The sequence below is a fragment of the Lampetra planeri genome, chromosome 16, assembly GCF_965212315.1.
Source record: "Lampetra planeri chromosome 16, kcLamPlan1.2.h2, whole genome shotgun sequence".
Lineage (NCBI taxonomy): Eukaryota > Metazoa > Chordata > Hyperoartia > Petromyzontiformes > Petromyzontidae > Lampetra > Lampetra planeri.
Genome location: NC_136122.1, coordinates 9,519,404 through 9,543,148, shown reverse-complemented (window position 1 = coordinate 9,543,148; position 23,745 = coordinate 9,519,404). Strand labels below are relative to the sequence as shown.

Genomic DNA, 23,745 nt, shown 5'->3' with positions numbered 1-23,745 from the left:
TCATTCAGGAGGAAAACCCATATTTTTGGAAACAAGTAATGTGAGCATGACAGCAGAAAAAAGGAAGTTGGTGATTGGTAATTAAAAAATAGCAGTCTTAAGAGATCATGATTGAACTATTATGTGCATGCCACACAATATTAAAACGAATGCAGTATTTTTTGTTATTGAAAATTATAATAGTAAAAATATATCCCAGGATGTTTTCACAAGAGTTAGTTGCAGAGGTCATGCAAATAAGTAAATAGTGCCCTTTGTAGAAAGAAAACTGGGAAAGCTCCTTGACCGGATGGACTATGTGGCGCATCGAAAAAGTGGGAACAGATTTTGGGTATAAAAAATTGTGACTTCAGTATTTACTAATTTTCTACATAGAAAACACCATAATTGTGAGAAAAAAATGACTTGGAGAACGACAGGGCCATTATTCCTCTTTCTGCATACAGACATATAAAGTGTTAAAGGGGATCATTGCAAACACAATCATGCAAAACTTAGATGCCAACCAACTGCTTGAGCAAGCTGGTTTTAAGAAAGGTTTCTCTCTCATTGAGCACACACACTATGAATAACATACTGGAAAATTGTTTAAATATCAAATACCATTATGCCTAGCCTTTGTAGACTATGAAAAGGCAACTTACTGGAAGTGATGCAGTCATCCAAGTTCTCACAAACACAGCCTAAAAAAAATATTTAGAAATAATTAAAATAATTTACATGAATGGTACAGCTACAATGAGATTGCATGAAATATCAAAATACACTTGGAGTCAGACATGCTTTCACCACAATTATTCACCACTTGCTCAGCACTCTGACAATATCCCACCCACATATCTTGCTTTTGGTCTTCCGTTAAGGATTGCCAACCTCTGGGTGTCACTCACTGTTGCCCGTCTCAGTCACCTGCCCTTCGAAATACCGCACGCGTGTCCCACCCATCACAGCCTCACCTTCCTGATCACACCGACAGTACTTTCCTGCCACTTTCTTTTACAAACTTCCAAGTTGCTTACCCTATCCTAAATTGTAAAAAAATCGTAGCCTATTCCGCGCACAACTGCATTCAAATGCTATTTTTTTCCCATTACAATAATACGAACTGTTTTTTGTTATCGAACATAACACTGTATATCAGCCACATCACAAATGGGAAATTGTCCTAAATCCCTCCCCGTCCTTCTCAGCAGCATAAATGCATAGCCAATATTTAGTGGATTGGCAGGTCGAACGTGGTGGGTTAAAGTGTGGGTGCTCCCACCTCTTCAAAGACGTCTGGCCAGCGTGGAAGACTAGGCAAAACATACCCTCCAGAAGGATTCTATGGAGCGCTCTCTAGTAGATGCCTTTCCAGCTGGAATGGTATGATCAAGCAATTGCAGGGCTGCACCTGTATCCATTTGAAACCCCTAAAGATGAATGTTGGAGGCAGTAAAGCAAGTCGGTGGTGTTAATCTCCGTGCAATGTTCTGGGGTTGTGTAGATGCTCACTGAGCGTATGACATTGTGGCATTGAAGGGATTCAATCAGTCTTGAAGGATGACCATTTTTTTTGTTTTCAAAGACTGCTCCATGTTGCGTAGGCGTGCGTGCATCCACCCATCGTCTCGTGAGCGTGCGATTGCTTAGGAGCTGCGCCTTCACCGAGATCTTGCTCTACCTCCAACATTACAAACATCGTCGACTGTGGCAAGAATCTCGAACCCAAACAACGGGGGGCACACACACACACACCACACACATGGGGGCAGCCCGCGAAAATTACCCCCTTGGGGCGGGTAAAACCCCAACGGTCGTGTATTTATTATTTGCTTGACACTAACATCGTTCGACGATGCGGCGACAAAGCACAATGCAACAAGACGAGAGGCAAAGTGTATATTGAAAGAAAAAAAATCAGAATACGCAGTAAACAACTCACGCAGTCAGCAGCGTCTGTGGGGATCGCTCCTCATCGAGGATCATCGGCCATGCGCGCCCCGTCATGACAACAAGGGGGGGAGGGGGGAGAAGTCAACAACTCTGTTTACAAACAAAGAAAACACCGAGCGTGTGAGGGGGAAATGAACGAACTGGAAGTAGGCCCACCACAAGCCTGGGCGGCTTAAGCTGCGCCACCACTTCCCATTGAGCGTTGCAGAGCGTGCGTTTGTAAATCGTAGTCCGCATGGGGTAGGGGAGGGGCCCTCGTCCGCGAGCCACGTGACCAAGCGCGCTGCGCCAATCCGCGCTACGGATTCCAAACAGCGAGGCGCGAACGTCCGGGTGCAGTTGCCGTGGCAACCGAGAACGCCAGCGTTCATTAAAATCGCTGCGACTGTACAAGACTGTACTGTTAAATCTAAAACTATACAGATTTTATTTTCTTGGTAAAGTAACGTAGAAGGAAAATAGTAAAAATATAAATTTTATTTTAAAAAAATATTTATTTTATTTTATATATATTTTATATATTTTTTATTAAGAATATGAATCCCTGCAGTCACGAAAGCATTAAATCAAAATTTATACATCTTTTATTTTACCAGGTTAAGGCCCCACTGACCTATATAACTCTTTTTTTTTAAGAAGCGACTTGGCCACACAAATGATAGCTCAACGAAGTGGCTTATCGTGTGGACACGTAATGCAGTTTCAGTTTTCAGTTTCATTTATTTGGTATCGCCCTGTGAGCCATTCGGCTCTTGAATCGGGTGCAACCGCAACAAACAAAAACATGAACAAGAAAACATATTAAAGTGACTATGAGCAAACAGAAAAATCCAGGCAAAAACTGCAAAGTCTTCCAGAAAAAAAAGCACCGTACACCAACGCTGTGCAAAAATCCCAGTGGGATGCAAGTCAAACAACAACAACAACAACCACAAGACAACTTCGATTAAAGCCATAATGCAGCGTGATTCTAAACGTGGAGGGAAAACCGGAGGATCCCCAGAAAAATCCACACGACCACGGGGGAGAGAGACACGCAAACTCCAAATATACAGCAGGCGTCAGGGTCTGGATCAAACCCACGACCTCCTGTAGACCAGGCGAGGAAGTTAACAGCTCCCCAACAATACGAATTGGCCATTCAGAATCGGAATATTTATTTATACTGGAGGGAAACATAGATTATGTCACACGAATGTCACTTCACTTCACTTCTTTATGCTCATTAGCTGCATGGCTTTTACAATGCCCAGAAAATATAGTTCATTATATACCAAAGCTGAATTTGTTTTAATGATCAGAGCTCGAATAACCCAAATGTAATGAAACTACTGCAAGTATTCTCTTTACTCAGGAAAGCCTTAACGAGTCACCATACTTTCATCATGGTCCTCAATTGAGATAATTATAAAACTGTAATACCGTTTATTTACCCAGTAAACCACCACTGAGTTTCAATGCCCTTTTTCATTGGGATATTTGAGCCATTACATTAATGACTGGTTTGGAATAAACCACACTACCGAGTACAAAGCCCACACATATGAGGAGGTAATACTCAAAGCTCAACTCGGATAGATCCAAGAATCACTGTGTCCTGGCCACTGCAAATTTGAAAAAATAGGGCTTTCTTTGTGTGCCCTCACTGGTGATTAGACTGATACCATCAACAAACCTAGTTTGATCAGGAGTGGCTGAGACTCTTGGATTCATTATAGTATTGCATTAAGAGGTTAGATATTTTTACCCTTTACACCTAATGCTTGTGCAGTGTAACGTATCAAATCACTTGTGTTGTTCCTCTGCTTTAAGAAGACTGAGTTGCAATGCCATTGCCTATTGTTTTTTTAATGGGAAATGAGATGAGGGATATGCTTAATTTATCCATTAACTCTGACTATGCTAATTAAGTAAAACTGTGATTTTCAACACTAGCAAGACTACGGCACGTTAATACATTTACCTTAAATTAAATGATATAAACAGTTTGAGGTGCATTGTTTTACTCATTCTGTGAGGTCAATATGACCAAATTTAAGATTAATAGCATGGTGAATTGTTATTTTTGCTTTAAACATTAGACAAATACCCAATTAGTTTATGTTGTTTTAGACCTAAAAATGTCAATAAGGTACGCTGCACTGCTATTTGTTTTCATGACAAGCTTATCTTCCATTCAATCATGCCATTTAGCGACAGAATATCAATTCAAAAGGCAAATGAGAGAACGTTGTGTGCTTGTAAGATAAATGTAGCCTCCTCTTGCTACAACATAGAACAAGTATTTTTTTTAATGCAAATTACTCGAGTTGTTAGATCACAAGTAGTTAGATCATTGCAAACCCAGAAGACCTTTTACAAAACTACCATATGAAATCTAGTATTTTCATTGAGATTGATACTCAGCGAAACACAGTCAGTCGCCAAGGCTTGTTCTACAATTAAACTCTTATTTTAACATTACAACTTTAGTTTATATTTATGTTGCCAATTGTAAACAATTTCATCAATGTTTATTACTTAATACTCTTTGGTTCTTTCGGTAAAGTCACGTAGGTAGAAATAAAATAAATCACGACGTCTCGAACGAAACACAAGCGCCCGTCTTCAGGTGAAAATCGCGACAGCTGCGACGTCTGCTGCGAGCAGCTTCAAGTCAAGATTTATTACTTAAATAGCATTATTTATCGAGCCAAAGGATTCATACGTGTAGTGATGCACTTCAGAGACACTAAAATAGGAGGCACTCTGTGTATTATAGACTTCACAGGCACAGGGAATAACTATACACCATTGGAACCTCATTTGCCAGTAGAAAAATATGATAATTGGTTTATTACCCTTTTATCTGGCAACAAAACTGACACCTTTTTTACGAGGAGTCATGTTTGCATAGACCACAATACCTGCAGTCATAATGCAAACAAAAAACATAACTCCGTTATGTCCAACACCATGTGAGACTTGGCTCTAAGGAAAGCTGTCTCGGGTATGGACCAATCAACTTCAAGGACAGTGCATACATTATCAGAGTTATTGTGGTCTATGCAAACATGACTCCTCGTAAAAAAGGTGTCAGTTTTGTTGCCAGATAAAAGGGTAATAAAGCAATTATCGGAATAACTATACTTTGGTCAGGACAGCAACAGATTGCCTGACCAACAACGCTGAAGACGATGACGAAGACGATGACGATGACTTGCGTAGCTCCACAGGTTCCACTCCAACAACAACCCTGAGTCCTGTCCGGGGCCCCCCTTTTATCCCCTAGTGCAGCCTCGCTCCACCCTCGGCCACGTCCCCCTTCTAGAACCTACTAGAAGGTCCCCGGGCTTCATCTCACGTGCCCCCTCTGTCACATTATCCCCAAACCCTTTCCTCCTGCCTATTCCATGACGTGCTGGCCGACAGAGCTGCTCCAGAAGCAGATCCCCTTCTTACCAGCAACCAGCGCTACATGCCAGTGACCCATTCCATCTCACTACACATGTATAGAGCCAGGAGATGGTGGTACAGATGTTTATTCTTCAATCTATCTGTGTGGAGTTTTAAGTGTTATCCTCTGCTATATATATTGGTTTCCTACGGGTGCTTCATTTCCCCTCACATGCCAAACACGAATCCATGGAATTGGTCTAACATCACCAATTCAGGATCCTCCTGAAAATTACTGCTAAGACTCCATGATGCTTTTATAGTTAAATAATGGGCATTATTAGTATTTCATACGAAATACCATGTCAATTTACGTTGATTTGTTTATTGTACCGTTAAGGTCAACATAAAGCTGTCAAATTAAACGATCAAAGGGATCGGTGTAAGTTGTAACATTACACGGGACGTATACCCCGAAGACCACCCACACTGTTAAACGGGACTGGTTTATAGCGTTTTGACGTCTTTAAAGCAGCTTGACCTTGACGGATCTGTGTTAAAGCACAGAGCCATTGGGACATGGGGGGGTTCATTCATTGGGTTAGTGTTTGTTGTGGGTTTCGGAGAGCAAAAGGGGTCGGCGGGAAAACGTTACTGTATATGCCCACACACGCAATCCGTTTGTCATGATACTGGAACAATTTATGAACAGAGCAATCACAGTGATGGATGAACGTTAGTATATACACCCACGTGGCCCTTGAGGGTGCATTAAAGCCCCAGTGTGCAAGGCTGCATCTGGTAACTGTTCATTGTTTTCAATGGTACTGGGCAGTGGTAATGAGCTTACTAGAGTTACAAACATCGAAGTTGTTATGCTAGAGTTAAATAGTACAAATTATCTTTAAAAAAAAATTTATACTCTGCATTGCTTCCATACACTCTACTCTAAAGGTATAGTTTAACTAATTGAAAGTCAGTAAAATATATTTTGCATATAATTGGCATACATTGCATATTTGATCAGAATTGCACTTAAAAGCAATGCTGACTACATCAGGATTCAACATGTTATTAGTTTAGCTCTCCAATGTGTTTTAACAAGATGTCCATTCAACATTTCACTTCACGTGACAATTTTTTTTTCTCTGGAACTAATCAACTTTATAAATACTAATAACTGAATAATTCAGTTAAATGATACAGTTCCCGCAGCTCCCAGCATGTGGATCGAAACGTCGGACGTTGCACCGAACAACACGCAGCACAACCTTAAAACACATCGGAGGGCTTATACAGCACGGTCATAAAAACTCCCGCAAATAAATTATTGCGATACCGTACATTGTTTGATTGAATATTATGCAAGTCGGAATATGTAACTTCACTTGTATATTTACACCTAGGGATGAATCTCTTACATGCCAATGACCAGAAAGTATTGTTTTATATCTTCTGTTATAACATTTTTTTAAACTTAAATTTCACTTTCAAAGTATTTTTTAATTCAATCTTCATTTTAATTCAATATTGTTTTCTCCGTTGCTGTTAAGTTTTGATATTGTACTTATGTTAAGTATTTCATAACGTACTTGTACTGTTTAACACGTAGGCTTTCGCGACCAATATCATCCATAAGAGTTTTTTTGGGTTAGATTGCGTAAATATGTGTCGTTTAAACCCGCCACCACCCGACACAGCCAATTAGTAAGGGTTGTCACGTAAACAAAACATGCCAATTCGTCACTAGTACAGCACACCGGTGCGTTGGAGAGCATAGCCACAACATTTATAATCTGAGCTCGACGTTTCACTAGTAATTACAACGAGCTACATCAACTAGCTTCATCGCCTGATGAAGCTAGTTGTAATTACTGGCGAATTACTGGAAGCGGACAGCCCTAACCAGAATGCACACATTTTAAATTCTTCCATATGTAACCATTTACCTGGTTAAAAGGGGTACAGACACTTCAAATGAAATACAGTTTAAAACAATACATGAGTTTCGTGACGCTATCAGTCAAGTACAATTTAAATGTCTGCTACAGGCCAGCACTATGCATTAGCACATACATCATGATTCATAACCTATGTGCACATTGAAGACACTAAATACAAGATTAAACAATGCAAAATGTGACTCGGTGATAATGCAAGGCTGAAAGTCTTTATTATAGGGAATCAAAAAAACAAAATACCCTTCACAATATACAGTAATTATACTTCCAACATTATGTAGTTCTAAAAGTGGTTCTTAACCTTTACTGCAGCCTTGCACCCATTTGGTTCTGAATCGTTCAAACACGTGTAATGAAATCCACATGTATAATGTTAATACATAGGTTTGATTTAACAAAGTAGTTGTACTTAAGTGCCCATGCTTAATTTGTGTTTCAATGCTTTTCGTTATAAAAAAACATTTGCCCATGTCTCACACCCCCAGAAAGGGCATCTCGCACCCCAGGTTAAGAACCACTGTTATAAAACATAACTTGATTATACCCCTATATGAATCATACGATGACCTTCCAGCCAGCTCATTGGAATAAAAGTTTGAGTTACAGCAATCTTAACTTTAGCTCTCCTACATCATTGTACCCATGCTGTGTATACATCTAAAGTTAACCTTACTGGATTGTCCGAGTTAGCAGCAATCCTAGCTCTTATTAATTATATGACTGTACTCTTTGGGTCTTTCGGTAAAGTCACGTAGATAGAAAATAAAATAAAAAAAATAACGACGTTTCGATCGCAACACAAGCAATCGTCCTCAGGTAGAACAATATAGCTATTTTTTCAATCGTCCTCAGGTGGAAAAATATAGCGATTTTCTTTTTTACCTGAGGACGATTACTTGTGAATATTTTTTCACCTAAGGACTATTGCTTGTGTTGCGATCGAAACGTCGTGATTTTTTAAAATAATTTTTCTATCTCCGTGAATTTACCAAAGACCCAAAGAGGATGAATTCCTGCAGTCACGAAAGCTTTAAGTCAAGATTTATATGATTGTACTCATGCAGGAATCTTAAAATGATGTTCAGCAAACTCACTGAAGTAATAGGAATCCTAACCGAAGTGCCTTTCCACACAATATTACCCAGCATAATATTGAACCTCAAACCACCTCATTGGAGTACTGCATTTGTACGATACTTGTGGTGTCAAAGCTGTATCCCTTGCATTCTCAGTCATTCCTGTCGTATCCATTAACAGAGAAACGCGGATTGCAGTGTTCACAATTCCAGTTACTTCTGAGCGCTGCGTAAGTGCCACGTTGCCCTCTCCACCGACACTTTAGCAGGACACACTGTGAACCTCTCGTTTTAATTTCTCAACGCAAGCAGGCAACAACTTTACCATAAGCACCCGCAATGAATAGCACTCACGTATAAAATAACCCCCCCCCCCTCCGTATGGCCTTCACATGCCGTGGGGGCAAGTGCTGTTAAGTGAGCGTCTATTAAAAGTAGGTGGAGGCGTGCGTGATGGTGTAGCGGTCAGGAACCAAAAAAAAGAAAAAACCTGAGAGTAGGTCAGGAACCACGTTCGGTTCTGATTTTCTTTTATTAACGCACCACTACCAGATACTAATTTAAAGCCGAGCAGACCTATGGGGAGGAGCACGCACATACACACACACACCGTATAAAGCGCGCACATCACGCAGCATATTGCCAAATGCCACGTCGAAATCAAGCAGGGCAACCCACATGCTCTCGCAGTGTCGCACGCATTCCTGCACGGCGGCACCACGCAAGTGTAAACTATACAACAAGCGCGCGCGTGTTTACGCGTACGGGAGTGTGTACGGCACTGACGACACGTGTGCGGTGCGCTGTTGGGGTTCAGCCCTAGGGGTGCAAGAGACGCAAAGACGACCGCTCAATGCGAGCCCGAGGCCAATTGGGGGGGGGTGGAAGCGTGCGCTGCACGGCGGAGTCGTGCCCCTTGAACCCGGGTGGCCGGGTCGGAAGACCGCGCCTCCTCGGCCCGATCATCCCGCCTCCTGTGCCCACCCACACCGCCTGGCTCCCTCCCTACTCCCTCCCTACTCCCTCTCCACCTCTCGGGCGAATTTTCTCTCTCTTTTTTTTCTCGTTTTTTTTTCTCGTTTTTTTTTACGATCAGTGGAAACAAGAAGATGCTCGGTGTAGTCGGCACTTTGCTTCGTTCATCATTTCGTATTTTTTGTTTTAATCTTTGCTTTATGTAACCACCCCCCCCCTTTATCCTGTCTCCCTTCATCTCCCCTTGCTCCATCTGCACGGCTCTCCATCAAATACCTCCTTCCCTCTCTCTTGCTCCAACCTTCCGTCCAACCACCCATTCTTTCCAGTTCCTTTATTGGCAATTCCCTCTATCCACCCCCTATTTATCTCTCTCCATCGCTCCCTGCACATATCCCGTCTTCCGTCAAGTGATCCTTCTATTCCTCCATCCTTCTGTCAATCAATCCAGACATCCTTCCAATCCCGCCCGATATCCATCCCACTTTCACTCGCCATATAACAATGTCGTCTTAAGTCGCTACTCTGCATCCCCTAATTCCTCCCTTAATCTCCCCCCTCCCCCTCTTCTTTCCCACTCTCTTTAAGCCATCATTCCTCCGTATATATTTTTTTTATTTCCTCCATCCCTTCCACTCTTACTCCCTCTGTTCTTCATCGCCCCCATCCCTCCAGTAATCTTTCAATCTCTCGCTCATGCAATCCCCCCTCTAAGTGTATCTCCTCCCTCTCTTTGAGATTGTCCATCATCCACCCCCATCTCCCCTTCCGCCTTCTATTCTTACTTCTATCTCAATATCTTTCAATCTTAGATCAAGATTCCGAGTGAATAATTGATTAATTTTTTTGTGTGAATGTGTACTGCCTCCTCTTCAGTACTGCCTGTCTTGCCTGTAACTATCTCGTCAGTGCCGTGTCGTTTTACTGCTTTGCTCTTTCATTCTCTCATCGGCACTCTTTTGTTTGAAATTGTCTTTTCGCTTATGTCCTGTCTCTTCTATACTGTCTCGTTTCGACTAGCTAAATGGGAAACCGTTTGCAAATTTTTAAAAAAACTCAACAATCACAAACACAAAAACAATCCTTACACTCACAATATGACCCATGGCACCGTGGCCACAACAATCTAATTAACTCAGAATGACAAAAAAACGAATCGACAAAATAGTCACAGGCAAACCTCGTGTGCACTGTGTGGTCGGCACGAGAGAGTACACGAGTCCATTCACCCTCCCCCAACATACATCAACATACACACACCAACATACACACACCAACACACACACACACCAACATACACACACCAACACACACACACACACGCCAACACACACACAAGCCAACACACACACACCAACACACACACCAACACACACGCCAACACACACACCAACACACACGCCAACACACACACACACCAACACACACACACCAACACACACACACCCCAACACACACACCAACCAACACACATACACCAACACACACACACCAACACACACACCAACACACACACACCAACACACACCAACACACACTAACACACCAACACACACACCAACACACCAACAACACACACCAACCCACACACGCACACCAACACACACTAACACACACACCAACACACACACACCAACACACACGCCAACACACACACACCTACACACACACCAACACACGCCAACACACACACACGCCATCACACACACACACCAACACACACACACACCAACACACACACCAACACCCACGCCAACACACACACACCTACACACACACCAACACACACGCCAACACACACACACGCCATCACACACACACACCAACACACACACACCAACACACACACCAACACCCACGCCAACACACACACACCAACACACACACCAATACACACACCAACACACACCAACACACACACCAACACAGACACACCAACACACACACACACACCAACACACACACAGACCAACACACACCAACACACACCCCAACACACACCCCAACACATACACACTAACACACACACCAACACACCAACACACCAACACACACACCAACACACACCAACACACACACACCAACACACCAACACACACCAACACACCAACACACACACCAACACACCAATACACACACCAACACACCAACACACACACACCAACACACACCCCAACACAGACACCCCAACACACACACCCCAACACACACACACCAACACACACACACCAACGCACACACCCACCAACACACCCACCAACACACCCACCAACACAACAACCGCCATTCGCCACTAAGTGGCGGTGACGTCACCACGACGCTTGTGCCAGGCCATGTGCACCTTGAGGCCACGTGAAGTGTCGAACGCCCGCTGGCAGGAGGTCACGGGGCAGACCCAGGTGCCACGGGTCGACTGACCGAGATGACCGAGATGACTGGCTGATGCACCACCTGTGCCCCCTACTGTGCCAACTTGCTGTGCTTTAGCCACCCGGCGCTCCGCTCGTTGTTGTGAGCGTCGCTCCTCCGCCCTCCGTTGTTGTTGGAGGGCGACTGCCTCCAACTGCCCAGTAGCGTCCTTCACGAGCCTCCTCCACTGAGGCCGATCTTGACACCGCTGGTACCAGTCATCGGCAAGTCCACTCAGCTCCACGTCCTCCTGTACCACATCACTCCATCTCTTCTCTAGCCCGTGCCGCGCCCGTTTAGCCCCCTCGATCCGGCCGAACAAAAGCTGTTTAGGCATGCGGTGGCTGGGCATGCGGGCTACATGACCCAGCCAACGCAGCCTCACACACACACACCAACACACACACACCAACACACACACACCAACACACACACACCAACACACACACACCAACACACACACACCAACACACGCACGCCACCAACACACACACACAAAGAGAAATATAAATAAATAAGCGGAATAACCTCCCTCCCCCTTCCCACCACCTCCTGCTCCTCCTCCTGCTCCACCTCCGCTCCCCATTCACCCCTCGATCCTCAGACCCAAGGTCCTCCCGCATATTACAAACGCTGCGCTTTGGTGCAGCCGCTGCTGCTGCTTTGTCGCTTTCTGTCGAGATTAAAACAACAACAACAACAACCGAGAAACCCGACGGATTCAGAGAGAGCATCATAGTTATTAGGGACGTCGTGAGCGTGGTGGTTTTTAATTTGAAAGCAGCTGTTTATAGGACGGCGGACGGAGAGAAAAGTGCCGGGGGTGCTGGAGGAAAGGGGTAGACCAGAGCCGGCATCTCTCCCGCGAGAGAAAGAGGCAGAGAGAGAGAGAGGAAGAGAGAGAGAATAAGGCACAAAAACCGGACCCCTCCACCCCCACTTTGCGATTCCCACATTAGCGTAACGTGCCAGCAATAGGACGCTGATGCTATTCTGTGTTGTTTTCTCTATTGACGTGTGTTCTGTAATCCGGCTGCGGTGGAAGGAGGAGGGGTGGGTGGTGGTAGTGGTGGCAAGGGGTGGTGGATGGGGTAGGTGATTGTGTGATGCGGTCGTAATCGTGGTTGTCTGGCATTAAATAATAGCCATCCCGATGCGTGGCAGTCCCAACTGCGTGCTGTGAAGAGATTTCAGATTCTGTCGGTATAGTGGGGTGTTGTGTGTGTGGTGTGTGTATACAACACACATACAACACACACACAGCACACACGTTGTGTGTGTGGGTTGTGTGTGACCACGAAACGCAACTGCCTCTCCGATTCTGTTGGCTTCTTCCTCTTCACAAGTCTGCGAGATCCAGCTGGTAACAACCATCGCGTTGGTGGTAAGTCGAACATGAATCGTTTCGCATTCTTCGTGTGTGATTGTAATCCTCATCAGCAGCAGCAGCATCATCATCAGTCGGAGCAGCAGCAGCAGCAACATTTTAAAGCATTATTTGTGTGTTATAATCAGCATATTTGTCTTTTAGCATTCGTGTTTCATCATCAGCGGTAACATCTGATCAGCAGCAGTAGCAGTAGCATATTTTTGGAATTTCTGTGTGTGATCAGCATCATCAGCAGTCGCAATCTTTTAGAATTATTTAGGTGCGACCATAATAATCATCAGCAGCAGAATCATCATTATCAACATGGGTATATTTTAGCATTTTGTATGGGCGACTATAATCGGCAGCATAATCAGCATCAGCAGCATCATCTCTTAGCATTTTCTCTGTGTGATCATCTTCATCAGCATCATCATCAGCAGTATAGCATCATGATTCCCAGCAGCAGCATACTTTTATCATTATTTGTGTGATTGTTAACAGCAGAAGCATCAGCAGCAGCATCTTTTCGCATTGTTTATATGCGAGCATTACCATCATCATCAGCAGCAAATTTCCATACTGTGTTAGCATCAGTAGCAGCGTCTTCTTACATCCTTTATGATAATTCGGCATGATCATCATCATCATCAGCTGATCTTGCTACTGATGGGGTACAAGTGATACATGTCACGGTGAACGCACATGGTTTTAGAGCATTACATAAAACATCAAATCCCGACTGCTTGCGTGAGTAAATCATGTGTGGATTTATCCCCTCCACACTTTGCGTTTAAGAACTTCTACATACATTGTTTTTTTTTAAATACAATTTGAACCTATCTACATGACTTTACCGAAAGACCACTTAAAGAATATACGTACATTCAAGGACGTGTTTGTGTGTATATATATATTAGTGTGTGTATAGGTGCTTGCTAACAGAACTTGCCCTAACAGGGCATCCCCTAGGTCGACTCAGCCTCAAAATAAGTACCTGGTGTAAAAACATCGCCACTGGGAAGACAAAGGCGGCCGGGCGTGGTGCTGGCCACCCACCCACGTGTGTGCCTTGCCGGCCTTAATAGGCGCTCGCAAACAGCACTTGGCCCCAAAAGTATGTTACGGATATATGGGGGGGGGGGGTATCTTTGTTTGTGCCTTTGTTTTTGTATATATGTGCATCTTTATGCGTGGGTGTTCGTATGTGTGTGTGTTTGATTTATTTGTATGAGTGTATGCGCGTATCTCTGTGTTGTGCCTGTGTGTGTGTGTTCGTAATTGTGTCCTTATGCGTACGCGTGTTTCTCCGTTGTGTCTATGTTCATTTGTGATGTGTTTCTATGTATTGTGTATGAGTGCGTATGCGTGTTTCAGTGTCTGCCGATGTGATAATGTGTGTGTGTGTGGTATGTGTCCCTATGGGTACCGATGTGTAAGTCACTGGTATTGTCCAATCATATTTTGGTAGTGTGTGTACATATGTAGAGTCTACACATAATTGTGCGCATGTGTCTGCGGTGTGTGTGTACCTCTATGGGTGCGTATTTGCAATGTACTTGCCCTGACAGTTTATGCTATCCGGATGATGTGTGTGTGTTTGTGGCGTGTGTACAAATGTGTACGCGGTGCTTGTAGTTCGTGTCACCCACGTGTAGGGCTGAACGATTAATCGTTTTGAAATCGCAATTTGAAAGGATGCGATGAGCAAATCGCATAGGCTGAGATTTTTTGCGATTTGAAAAGTCATATTACTTTATTATTGGAATTGTTTTATTGTTATACTTTTATTTATTTAACTTAACAATTGTTCTATGTTTGATTGTTCTATTTCAATTAAAACATTTTAATAAATACATGTTGTAAGTAATTCATATCTTTTAAGTTCTCATCCTTGCATTAGAATATATAGAGTTCATACTTTGAAGGCATCATGTGGTAATGCTCCATCACATGTTTTAAATCTATTACACAGTAAATATTGAACTGAAGCTTGACTTTAATCAATTTAATCGCAAATCAAATCGCAATATCTGTCAGAAAATTTCCCAATTAGATATTTTCCCCCAAATCGTCCAGCCCTGCCCACGTGTGCACGTTGTACCGTGTGCACATCCATGTGCGCGCATGTTCGGAGTGTTGTTGTTACCTGTGTGTGTGTGTGTGTGCGCGCGCGTGTATGAGTTACATGGCTGTGCTGTACGTTTCTGCTCCAACCCACCCAACCCACCCAACCCCATGCACCCAGCACATCCCATCTTAGCCCGGCTCTTTTGCCCTCTGGGTTTGCCCCCCATTGCCCAAGGGTTCAATGTCAAAGGCGTGTGGGGAGCGGATAATGAAATGATTGACACAGGGCGTTTGACCGGACCTAATGCCTTGAGAGAGATGGAGGTAGAAAGGGTTGTTGGCTATGGATGGATTTGATGGGGGACGAAGGGGTGGTGGGGGTGAGGGGGTTAAGAGTGGTGGGGGGGGGGGTGTTGGGGACCCGGTCAGCTGCAGCACCTGAAAATCAATTCTGAGAATAGCTCTTTAACAACTGCCGCTTGAATTTTTAATGAAGTACGGCAATTTTGGTGGTTTTGATGGTCTGGCTACCCTGCGCGTGGAATGGCTGAATGTAGGAAAGGCAGTGGGGGTATTGGGAGCTTAGGGCCAGGAAACCAAAGGGGGGTTTGGGGTGGGGTTGGGAGGTGGGGTGGAGGCAGCGAGACGCAATGTGTAGTTACATGGCAGTAATTCACATGCATAATACAGAAAACCAGTTTAAATGTTATATGGATATGTTAAAATAGCATATGTAATGTCATTGTGGGTGGTCTGTAGATATTGTTTGTGGTGCATAGTTTGTTATATACACACACACAGTACGTGGAAGAGTCAGCCAATTTCTCCGGAGGGACTCTTTACTATTCGAGGCCCTTTTACCAGCAGTGGCGTGAAAAAAGCAATTGCAGGACTGCACCTTTACCATACCCATAGTACAGGTATGTGGTGCATAGAGTACGTGTGTGTGTATATACTTTTTCACTGCTATAGGCTTTCCATGTTGTTATGCAATGTGTAGAATCTGTGGACGTGCATAAACAATACGCACAACTACAAGTGTATCAATTTACCAACACAGTACTCTGTGAACACATTTAGCAATATGCTTTCAAATTCGTTTACAGACGGCACAACATGCACTCTTGTATCGTAGTAAATAAATATTGCAGCCTTTCCAGCATTCCCTGTACACTCTTTTCCCACAAAAGACGTTTATTATTGATGATGACGGTGATTAATTGGGCACGGGTTAGAAGCCATCGCATGTGTGCAGCGATTTAATGTGTTTATAATTTGTAACGTTAAATATTTTAAAACCTTACATTCGATTGTTATATATTGCCACGTTGATTTATTTTTCCCCAGTGTTTTTTATTGAACACAAAAATGTATTTTTTTTTTATTCCCAGCCATTATAAACACGTGTTTGTTTGCATAATGTATGATACTGAATTGTAAACAATGCATTTCTGATTTGTAAATGCCACCAAGTGTCCTGGATCTGCATGTTGCGTCGCGGTGTTAATTTTCAACTGGGTTGTGAACCCCCATTTGATAATAAATTAAAACAAAACAAACTGATTTGCTAATGAAAGCACCTAATGGTATTATTTGTCAACCAGCAACAAAGCCCTCGTGGAATTAAACACCAGTCGGTGATTTTTTTTGCAGTTAAAAATCAGGATAGATAATTCCTGTGCCAAGCCTGCCACTTACTTAACCTTGTAAATGTAGGTCTGGCATATTGACATAATTTTAAATGATGCAGTGTTTGTAATGATGTTTAAATAGGGCAGGCTTGACCGATTGTTAACTGACGTAGATGAACTATTATCATTAGAGCGAATGTTAATCAGAAAACTGCACTTGGCTACTATACAGGGCTACATTTTAACAGACACACATCCAGGATTGTGTGCATTTCTTTTTTACACTTACCCCTGTTTAAAGGGCATCTGGTTATGTGCTTCATATAGCTGTGATATTAAACCGGGGTTATGATATTAGCAGGGTACGGGCACCCAATGTATTTCTTGTGTACATTTAATTTGGCCAAGATGGGGAGCATTGAATAGTCGGCTGAAGATTCCTTCCGAAGAGTGCATACCACTGCGCGGCATTATTCATTGCAGCAGTTATGTTGAGATTCATTGTGAGAAAAATACTCGGGCGCATAACAAAAGGCAAGACGTCTGTAAACTTGCATTACATAATGTGGTATATTATGAAGCTCAAAACCAAATTTACAATCCAAGTTTGTGTTTTTTACGGATGCAATTTCCACAGTAAAAAACAACAACCGCGGCTACACGCGTCAACACGAGGCATCGTAAGATATGCTCTTAACAATATGCGTCGTACGTGCATCATTGAAGCGGCATGCCTTTGCATTAAAGTTTAAGATCTTCCTAAGAAGGTGTATGTAGCCCCAATGACTGTAGCCTATAGCAGCACTGTGACTTGCGCTCACTGTGTAAGCGTCCAGAAATTACAAATGGTAAACGGTGGTAACTCGAGTGCCTTCTAGCTTTTCCGGTAGGGAACGCTTGATATTTAATCTTACAATGGGAGGCGCATGAGGGGAGAGGAGTGGATTCCGTGACTGAGAGACTATGCGGGGGGTGAGGGGTTGCGTCCGAGATTTTTGTGTTGTTGCTCCTGCTGAAATGAGGCTTAAGCCATGCAGGGCTTTAGTGGGGCTGAAATAAACGTGAACCCTGAATGGAACGAAGCCCCATGGTTATTCGGCGCACGCTACGAGCCCAATGCAAAGCAAAACGCCAAGGAAATTATGTCAAATAATTCAAGGGGCTTGCAAGTTAAGAGTTATACACGGGGGTTGGTGATCACATGTACTAGTGCTAACGTCATTAACACTCTGTTATTATTTTTGTAGGGGGTGGGGGTCATTTGTGAAAAAATGGGGTATGTGAATACTACTTTAAATGTGCTGGACGTTATCGTAAAACAATGTATTAAAACTAGATTTGAAGCTTTCGTGACTGCAAGGATTCATACTCTTAGTTATTTCGGTAAAGTCACGTAGGTAAAAAATGAAATTAAAATTATTTTTATTAATTTTAATTGCAGTTTTTTACCTACGTGACTTTACCGAAAGAACTAAGAGAATGTATTAAAAGCAAATCTGTCCCTCTGAAGGTGTTCATTGGCTATAATCGGCTGTGCAGGCTTGCACTGCAAGCTTGCATTCATAATGTAAATATATTCACCACCTACCCACCCACCCACCCCTAGTTTTCTGTGGCTTTATCATATTTTCACCTAATGCGGTGAAATGGAAATTTTTCAGTCATGCTGAAGCTTTTTGTGTGTGTGTGTGTGCGCGAGCTTGCTTTTCTGAAGGTGTGCTGATAAATAGTGCCGAGAGAAATTGCTTGGTTGTTTGAGAACCAGTGTGCTTATCCAAAGGTGATGGGCCTGCGTGGGGTTGGTGGGGGGTGTTCTCGTCTGGAGTTTATGTGAATGGTTGTGCCTCTCCTTCCCTCCTGTGTGCATTAACTGGCTCTCATTTTGGACACATCCCAGCCCCTAATTCCCACCCGCCGGGCCACATGCAGGACAGAGGGAGGCTTTGTGTGCATAGCCGGAAACTACCTGAGCACTCATCTCTTGTGTTTTTTTTTCTAAGTGGGGGGGCGGCGGGGGGCGGAGGGGGGTGAGGGAAATTTCCTCCAAGGAATTTATGGCTTAATAGCTGTCTGCCATTAAGTTCCATTTGTTGTGTAATTTAGCAGATCTGAAGTGGTCCCTTTTATAAAAGGGGCCATTCACATTCGTATTCTTTAAGTCAAGATTCACATTCTTGTTTGTAATTTACAAGCTTACTAAAAAATGTGTTCCATAGCATTGTAACAAGAAGTAGAATATAAGACTGTTTGCAAATTACTACTTTCGTTTGAAATATAAATTGCAGTACTTTACATGAAATTGTAGTGGAATTAGGGGATATTTTAGTCATATAAATTTTAAATTATTTATTTTAAATGTTCATGTTAATTTTATTTTTTGACGTTACAATTAATATATTTTTAATTCACGGAATTAAAAGACTTTAAAAGTTTGGAGAAACATTCAAAAATTATCATATGGTCTGTTAGCCTAATTGAATTCAGAAAGAGTACCAAAAAATCTGGAACATCTCTTGCATTATTAATGGAAAATGACTTTGTATTTGTGGTAAATGTGGAAATTAGTATATATGTTGAGCGTCTGGTTTTTGCAAAATAGGACATATTTACACGCCTTATAGCGTCCAACCATTTGGGGTCCCTGTTTAAAGTGTATGTAGCCCAGCCCAGCGCCAGGCACGGGAACCAGCGCCTGAGCCCAATAAATGCATCTGGTTTTGAATTTCACTCTTGAGGATATTGGCATTTCTACTGAGCTGTGCATTTTCATATCACAGGGAGCAGTAAAGTTTAACTTAAAAAAGAATGTCTATGAACAATTCTTTATTCGAATACTGTTTGCTCTTTTGTGTCTTGCTTCAACCACTCAAATTTTACAGCAATTGTTAATACGGTTTCTTTTTTATATCAACACAGCTTCTGTCATTTGTTCTTGTAATTGTACACGATGAAACATTCTGGTATTTTGAGAAACTTAACGTTTTGAAGACGTGGCACAGTTTCCTATTGTTTATTACAACAATGACAAAGGCATTTGAGTTATCCGCTCCTAAGATATTTTCCCAATACGATATTTTTCTCAATTCAGCAATTTGTGTGCACCCCACACACACACACCACAATAGGGGTTTGCTCGTGTGCAATCCAACTTTGGTCATTATTCAGCTTTAGCACAAATCACAGCCGTGAGTGATTATTGGGGTTACGTTGGCGGCAGATCATTTGTGGCAGTTTGCTCTGATTAGAAAGATGCTGCATCTCAAAGGCATTTGAACTGCGCTGGGGAATGGCTGTTTCATGCCTGGAGCCGTTATTGCGCCTTGATGTTTGCCGGGTAATGCATTATAACGTCATTCTAAGGTGAAGATGGCATGACTGATTATTTCCTTCATTTGGCCGCCTCGTCAGCACAATATGTTTCGCGTAACAGCTGCAGAAAGCGCGTACGGGTTGACGCTTGGCAGTCTGTGCTTAGCGGCGCAGCGCCTGTACACGGTGCCCATCCGTTGCAGATCGGTTCGTCTTAAATTAACTGTTCAATATGTTACAGACGTGGCCTGATATACAGCGGCCCTCTCCCCATAGTTTGAACATTCTTGATATTAATGGCCCGTGATTATTGACATTTTCACTTTGGGCCGACTAAGGACAATAGACCTTAATGTGCATGTTCATTTAAAGGATCTCAAGCCTTCCAAATGGATAAATGTGTGCTGTGCATGCCTCTTCTCTGAGGCCGTAAAGAATGGCGTTACTGGAGAAGAAGAAAAATAATGACGCCAAATCACTCGAGGTAATTTTTCAACAAAAGTGACAAATGGCAACGATAATGGGAGTTCACGTCTATCGCCGCAACACTTTTATAGGTTCACAATTATCACTCGGTAAAAAAATACTCAACTAGGCATTGGCCAAAAATCTCAAATAGAGTACTTTCCTAAATAAATAAATGCATCTTTATTGTCAGTAAAAACCAAAAGACCTGCAATTGGGCAGAGGACTACAAAACACCAAGAGCCAATGCTTTCTCGGTATTTTGTGAATGCTGGCTCAAGATATCTGCTACCTATGTGTTGCTATAAGTAGCTCATATTGCCCACAGGAGGAGTGGAGATCTTGGGAACGGTTGGTGGTGGCACTGGACCATTTGGAGGGTCCTAAATAGAAATTAACATTTTATCAACGTACGTTGAAAAAGCGTTCCATGTGTTTCGCCCACGCTGTCTTAGCACTCGGTGACAACGTTGGTCACGTCGAACGATCCACGAGCGTGGACGACTGAGCAGTGCATCTGTGAGCCGCAGCATACAGAATAACTCCTTTTCTTCTTGGTTCTTTCGGTAAAGTCACGTAGAAGGGAAATAATAAAATAATAAAAATAAAACCTAATAAAATACAATGCTCACGACGTTTCGGCCACAACGCAAGCAGCCGTCCTCAGGTGAAGAACAGGTCTGTCGGAAAGACAGCGTCTGAATGTATTTTTTTACATTTTTTATGTTTTATTTTTATTATTTTATTATTTCCCTTCTATGTGACTTTACCGAAAGAACCAAGAAGATGAATCCCTGCAGTCACGAAAGCTTTAAATCGAAAAATAACTCCTCTGTTATCCGCCGTGATGTGAGGGACAAACATCAAGGATCCAGGATCCTATTATCTGTGATGTTCGCTGCGAATTTATTCCACTTGTCTGCAAAACAACCAGGAAGAATAGGGCCGCGGATAATAGGAGTTTTCATGGACCCTACAGCTTCCATAGATTATAGAAGTTGCGGGTAACTGGTTTGTAGATAAGAGGAGTTGTGTAATTGATAGAAAGAACGTAGTTTTGCCAAATGATTAACACTGAGCGTGTGTGAAGCCGGTTGAAAAGCACAAGCAGATAAAACTGTTGTTGGGTTTCCAGTTCGCTCATTTCCCACCTTTATTTAAACCAGGTGACAGCCCTTAAAGACTCAAAATGCCTGCTCTTCAAGGAGGCCTGGGTAATGGAGCACGATAATGCACATGCAAGCGAGCCATCGATACGACAGCACCACGAAACTGAGAACAAAGCTAAATCCTTGACAATTAGCGACAGTGTAGATATGTTTAAAATATACTTTAAGTCACAAAAACATACATTTTATATGTTTAGGGTAGAGTTTCCAATATCGTGTTTTTGTTGTTGCTGTGGTATAGGTATAGGGTACAAGGTAACGAGTAAACATTATTTGGGGCTGCTGCTGTTGCTGCATTGGCAGTGGGGCACAAGTATAATCAACACTTTTGTCAATAACATTGTGGCCCTAAAGGGGAAAAAACACAATCGGAGAAGTTTTGGGAAATTGTCCTTCTTCATAGCGGGAAAAAAACAGAGGCCAGAGAGAGAGAGAGCGAGCGAATAATGGGTTGTAGACTGCACCAACAAATACGATTTCCCTTCAAAACCCGAATGGATAGGGAGTCGCCTTTTAAACACAAGATAGATGCAATGTTATCCCATGCAAGAGGAACACCGTGACAAAAATATAAATTTCCAGGTTGAGTGTTCGCTCTTGGGATGTAAGATAGGGATTCTGAGGCACATATTAAATTACAAGGGGTTAAAGTCAGCATTCGTACACCAGATGGGCTTTGTGGTAACTTTTTAGTATGGTAGTTTACGCTTTAAAGATAAGCTTAAACCGATGCATAGCTGTTTGTGTTGATAATGGATCCATAGCCAGTTGTACTTTAGAGGTCACAATGATGGCCAAAGTGGTTCTTGCCTGCAACAAAGCAAAACTGAGTATCTTTAGCAAAGCCATACAAGTGGTATTCATTTGATGAAGATAGTTTTTCTAAAATCAATAGGATGAACACAAATGTATATGCGCTTCCAGAACAAGGGTACATCCAATGCACTAACAGGAGAAATATATATTCTCAGGTTTTTTCGGTAAAGTCACGTAGGTAAAACATTAAAAGTAATGAAAGTAAAATAAAACAAAACAAAAATAAAAATAAAATTCACGACGTTTCGGAGGCAACACAAGTCTCCGTCATCAGGTGGGACCGTCACAGCCAGATATATATATACGCACCATTTCTATTTGTTTTAAATGCATGTAAGGTTACATTGAATGCATATATTTACAAGTCCAAATAAGCTATGCGCGTGTCAGATTCAGTCCGATTGTAGACGGTTCATAAAACATTTCTGTAAAAACAACATGTAAATCACAGCACACGATGCCAATAGGCGGTGTCATATGAAGTGACGAAAACTATTCCGTTTTGTGAACAGTCCGTTACTCGACTCTGCACTCGCACGTTTTGCTTCGAACCATCCAAGTGTCACACTCCCGCATTCGTATGGTCGTCTGCCCTTCTAATTCCTTGTGCCTCTTAATTGAAACCCGGTACGTGGGAGTGGGTGGTAGGTGGTACAATGCAATGGCCCACATGCGAGTGGAGAGAGAGGGGCTATACACGGTATGCAGTGACAACTACGACTGACTGTCCAGCGCCGCTTTCATCGGGTCGTCTGCCCTTCTATTTCATCGATCCTCTTCAGGAGTTAACTGAAACCCGGTGGAGGCAGCGGGGGTCAGGGGGCAGCTGGTGCAATGCATTGGCACCGCATTGTCCCGCTACGCGAGAGGGGAGAGAGAAGGGCAAGGCGCCGGGGCGACGACAATGACCGAGCGGGTCGGTGATCTTTTTGTCATTGCTGCTGCTTTGTCCTTAACAGGTGCGCGCGGCTGTTGAGCCTGGCGCTGTGATGCCCCAGCGGCGGGCGTTGCTGCCTCCCGGGTGCCAGAGGACGCGCCGCTGAGAGCGCTGTTTGGCGATAGCGGGGTGCTCCGGCCGGCCGGCGGCGTGGGGTGGGCGGGGAGCGGAGGCGGCGGGGGGGGGCGGCGGCCGCGGCGGCGGCGGGAGGAGGAGGAGGAGGGGGGGGGGCCGCCCTTCGAGACCCA

The 23,745-nt window shown here is 43.2% G+C and overlaps 1 protein-coding gene across 2 annotated transcripts in view; it reads right to left on the bottom strand.

Annotated features, from left to right (window-relative positions):
- The window catches only part of LOC144723015 (protein AMN1 homolog), a 29,843-nt gene extending 27,686 nt beyond the window's left edge, over positions 1-2,157 (bottom strand). For both annotated transcript variants that reach the window (XR_013586127.1, XM_078601515.1), the window contains exon 1: positions 1,925-2,157. Coding sequence is in view for 1 of the 2 variants with exons in the window: in XM_078601515.1 (XP_078457641.1) it covers positions 1,925-1,989 (65 nt within the window). In the remaining variant the exon portion in view is untranslated. The remainder of the gene's footprint in view (positions 1-1,924) is intronic.
- Positions 2,158-23,745: the final 21,588 nt, after the last annotated feature.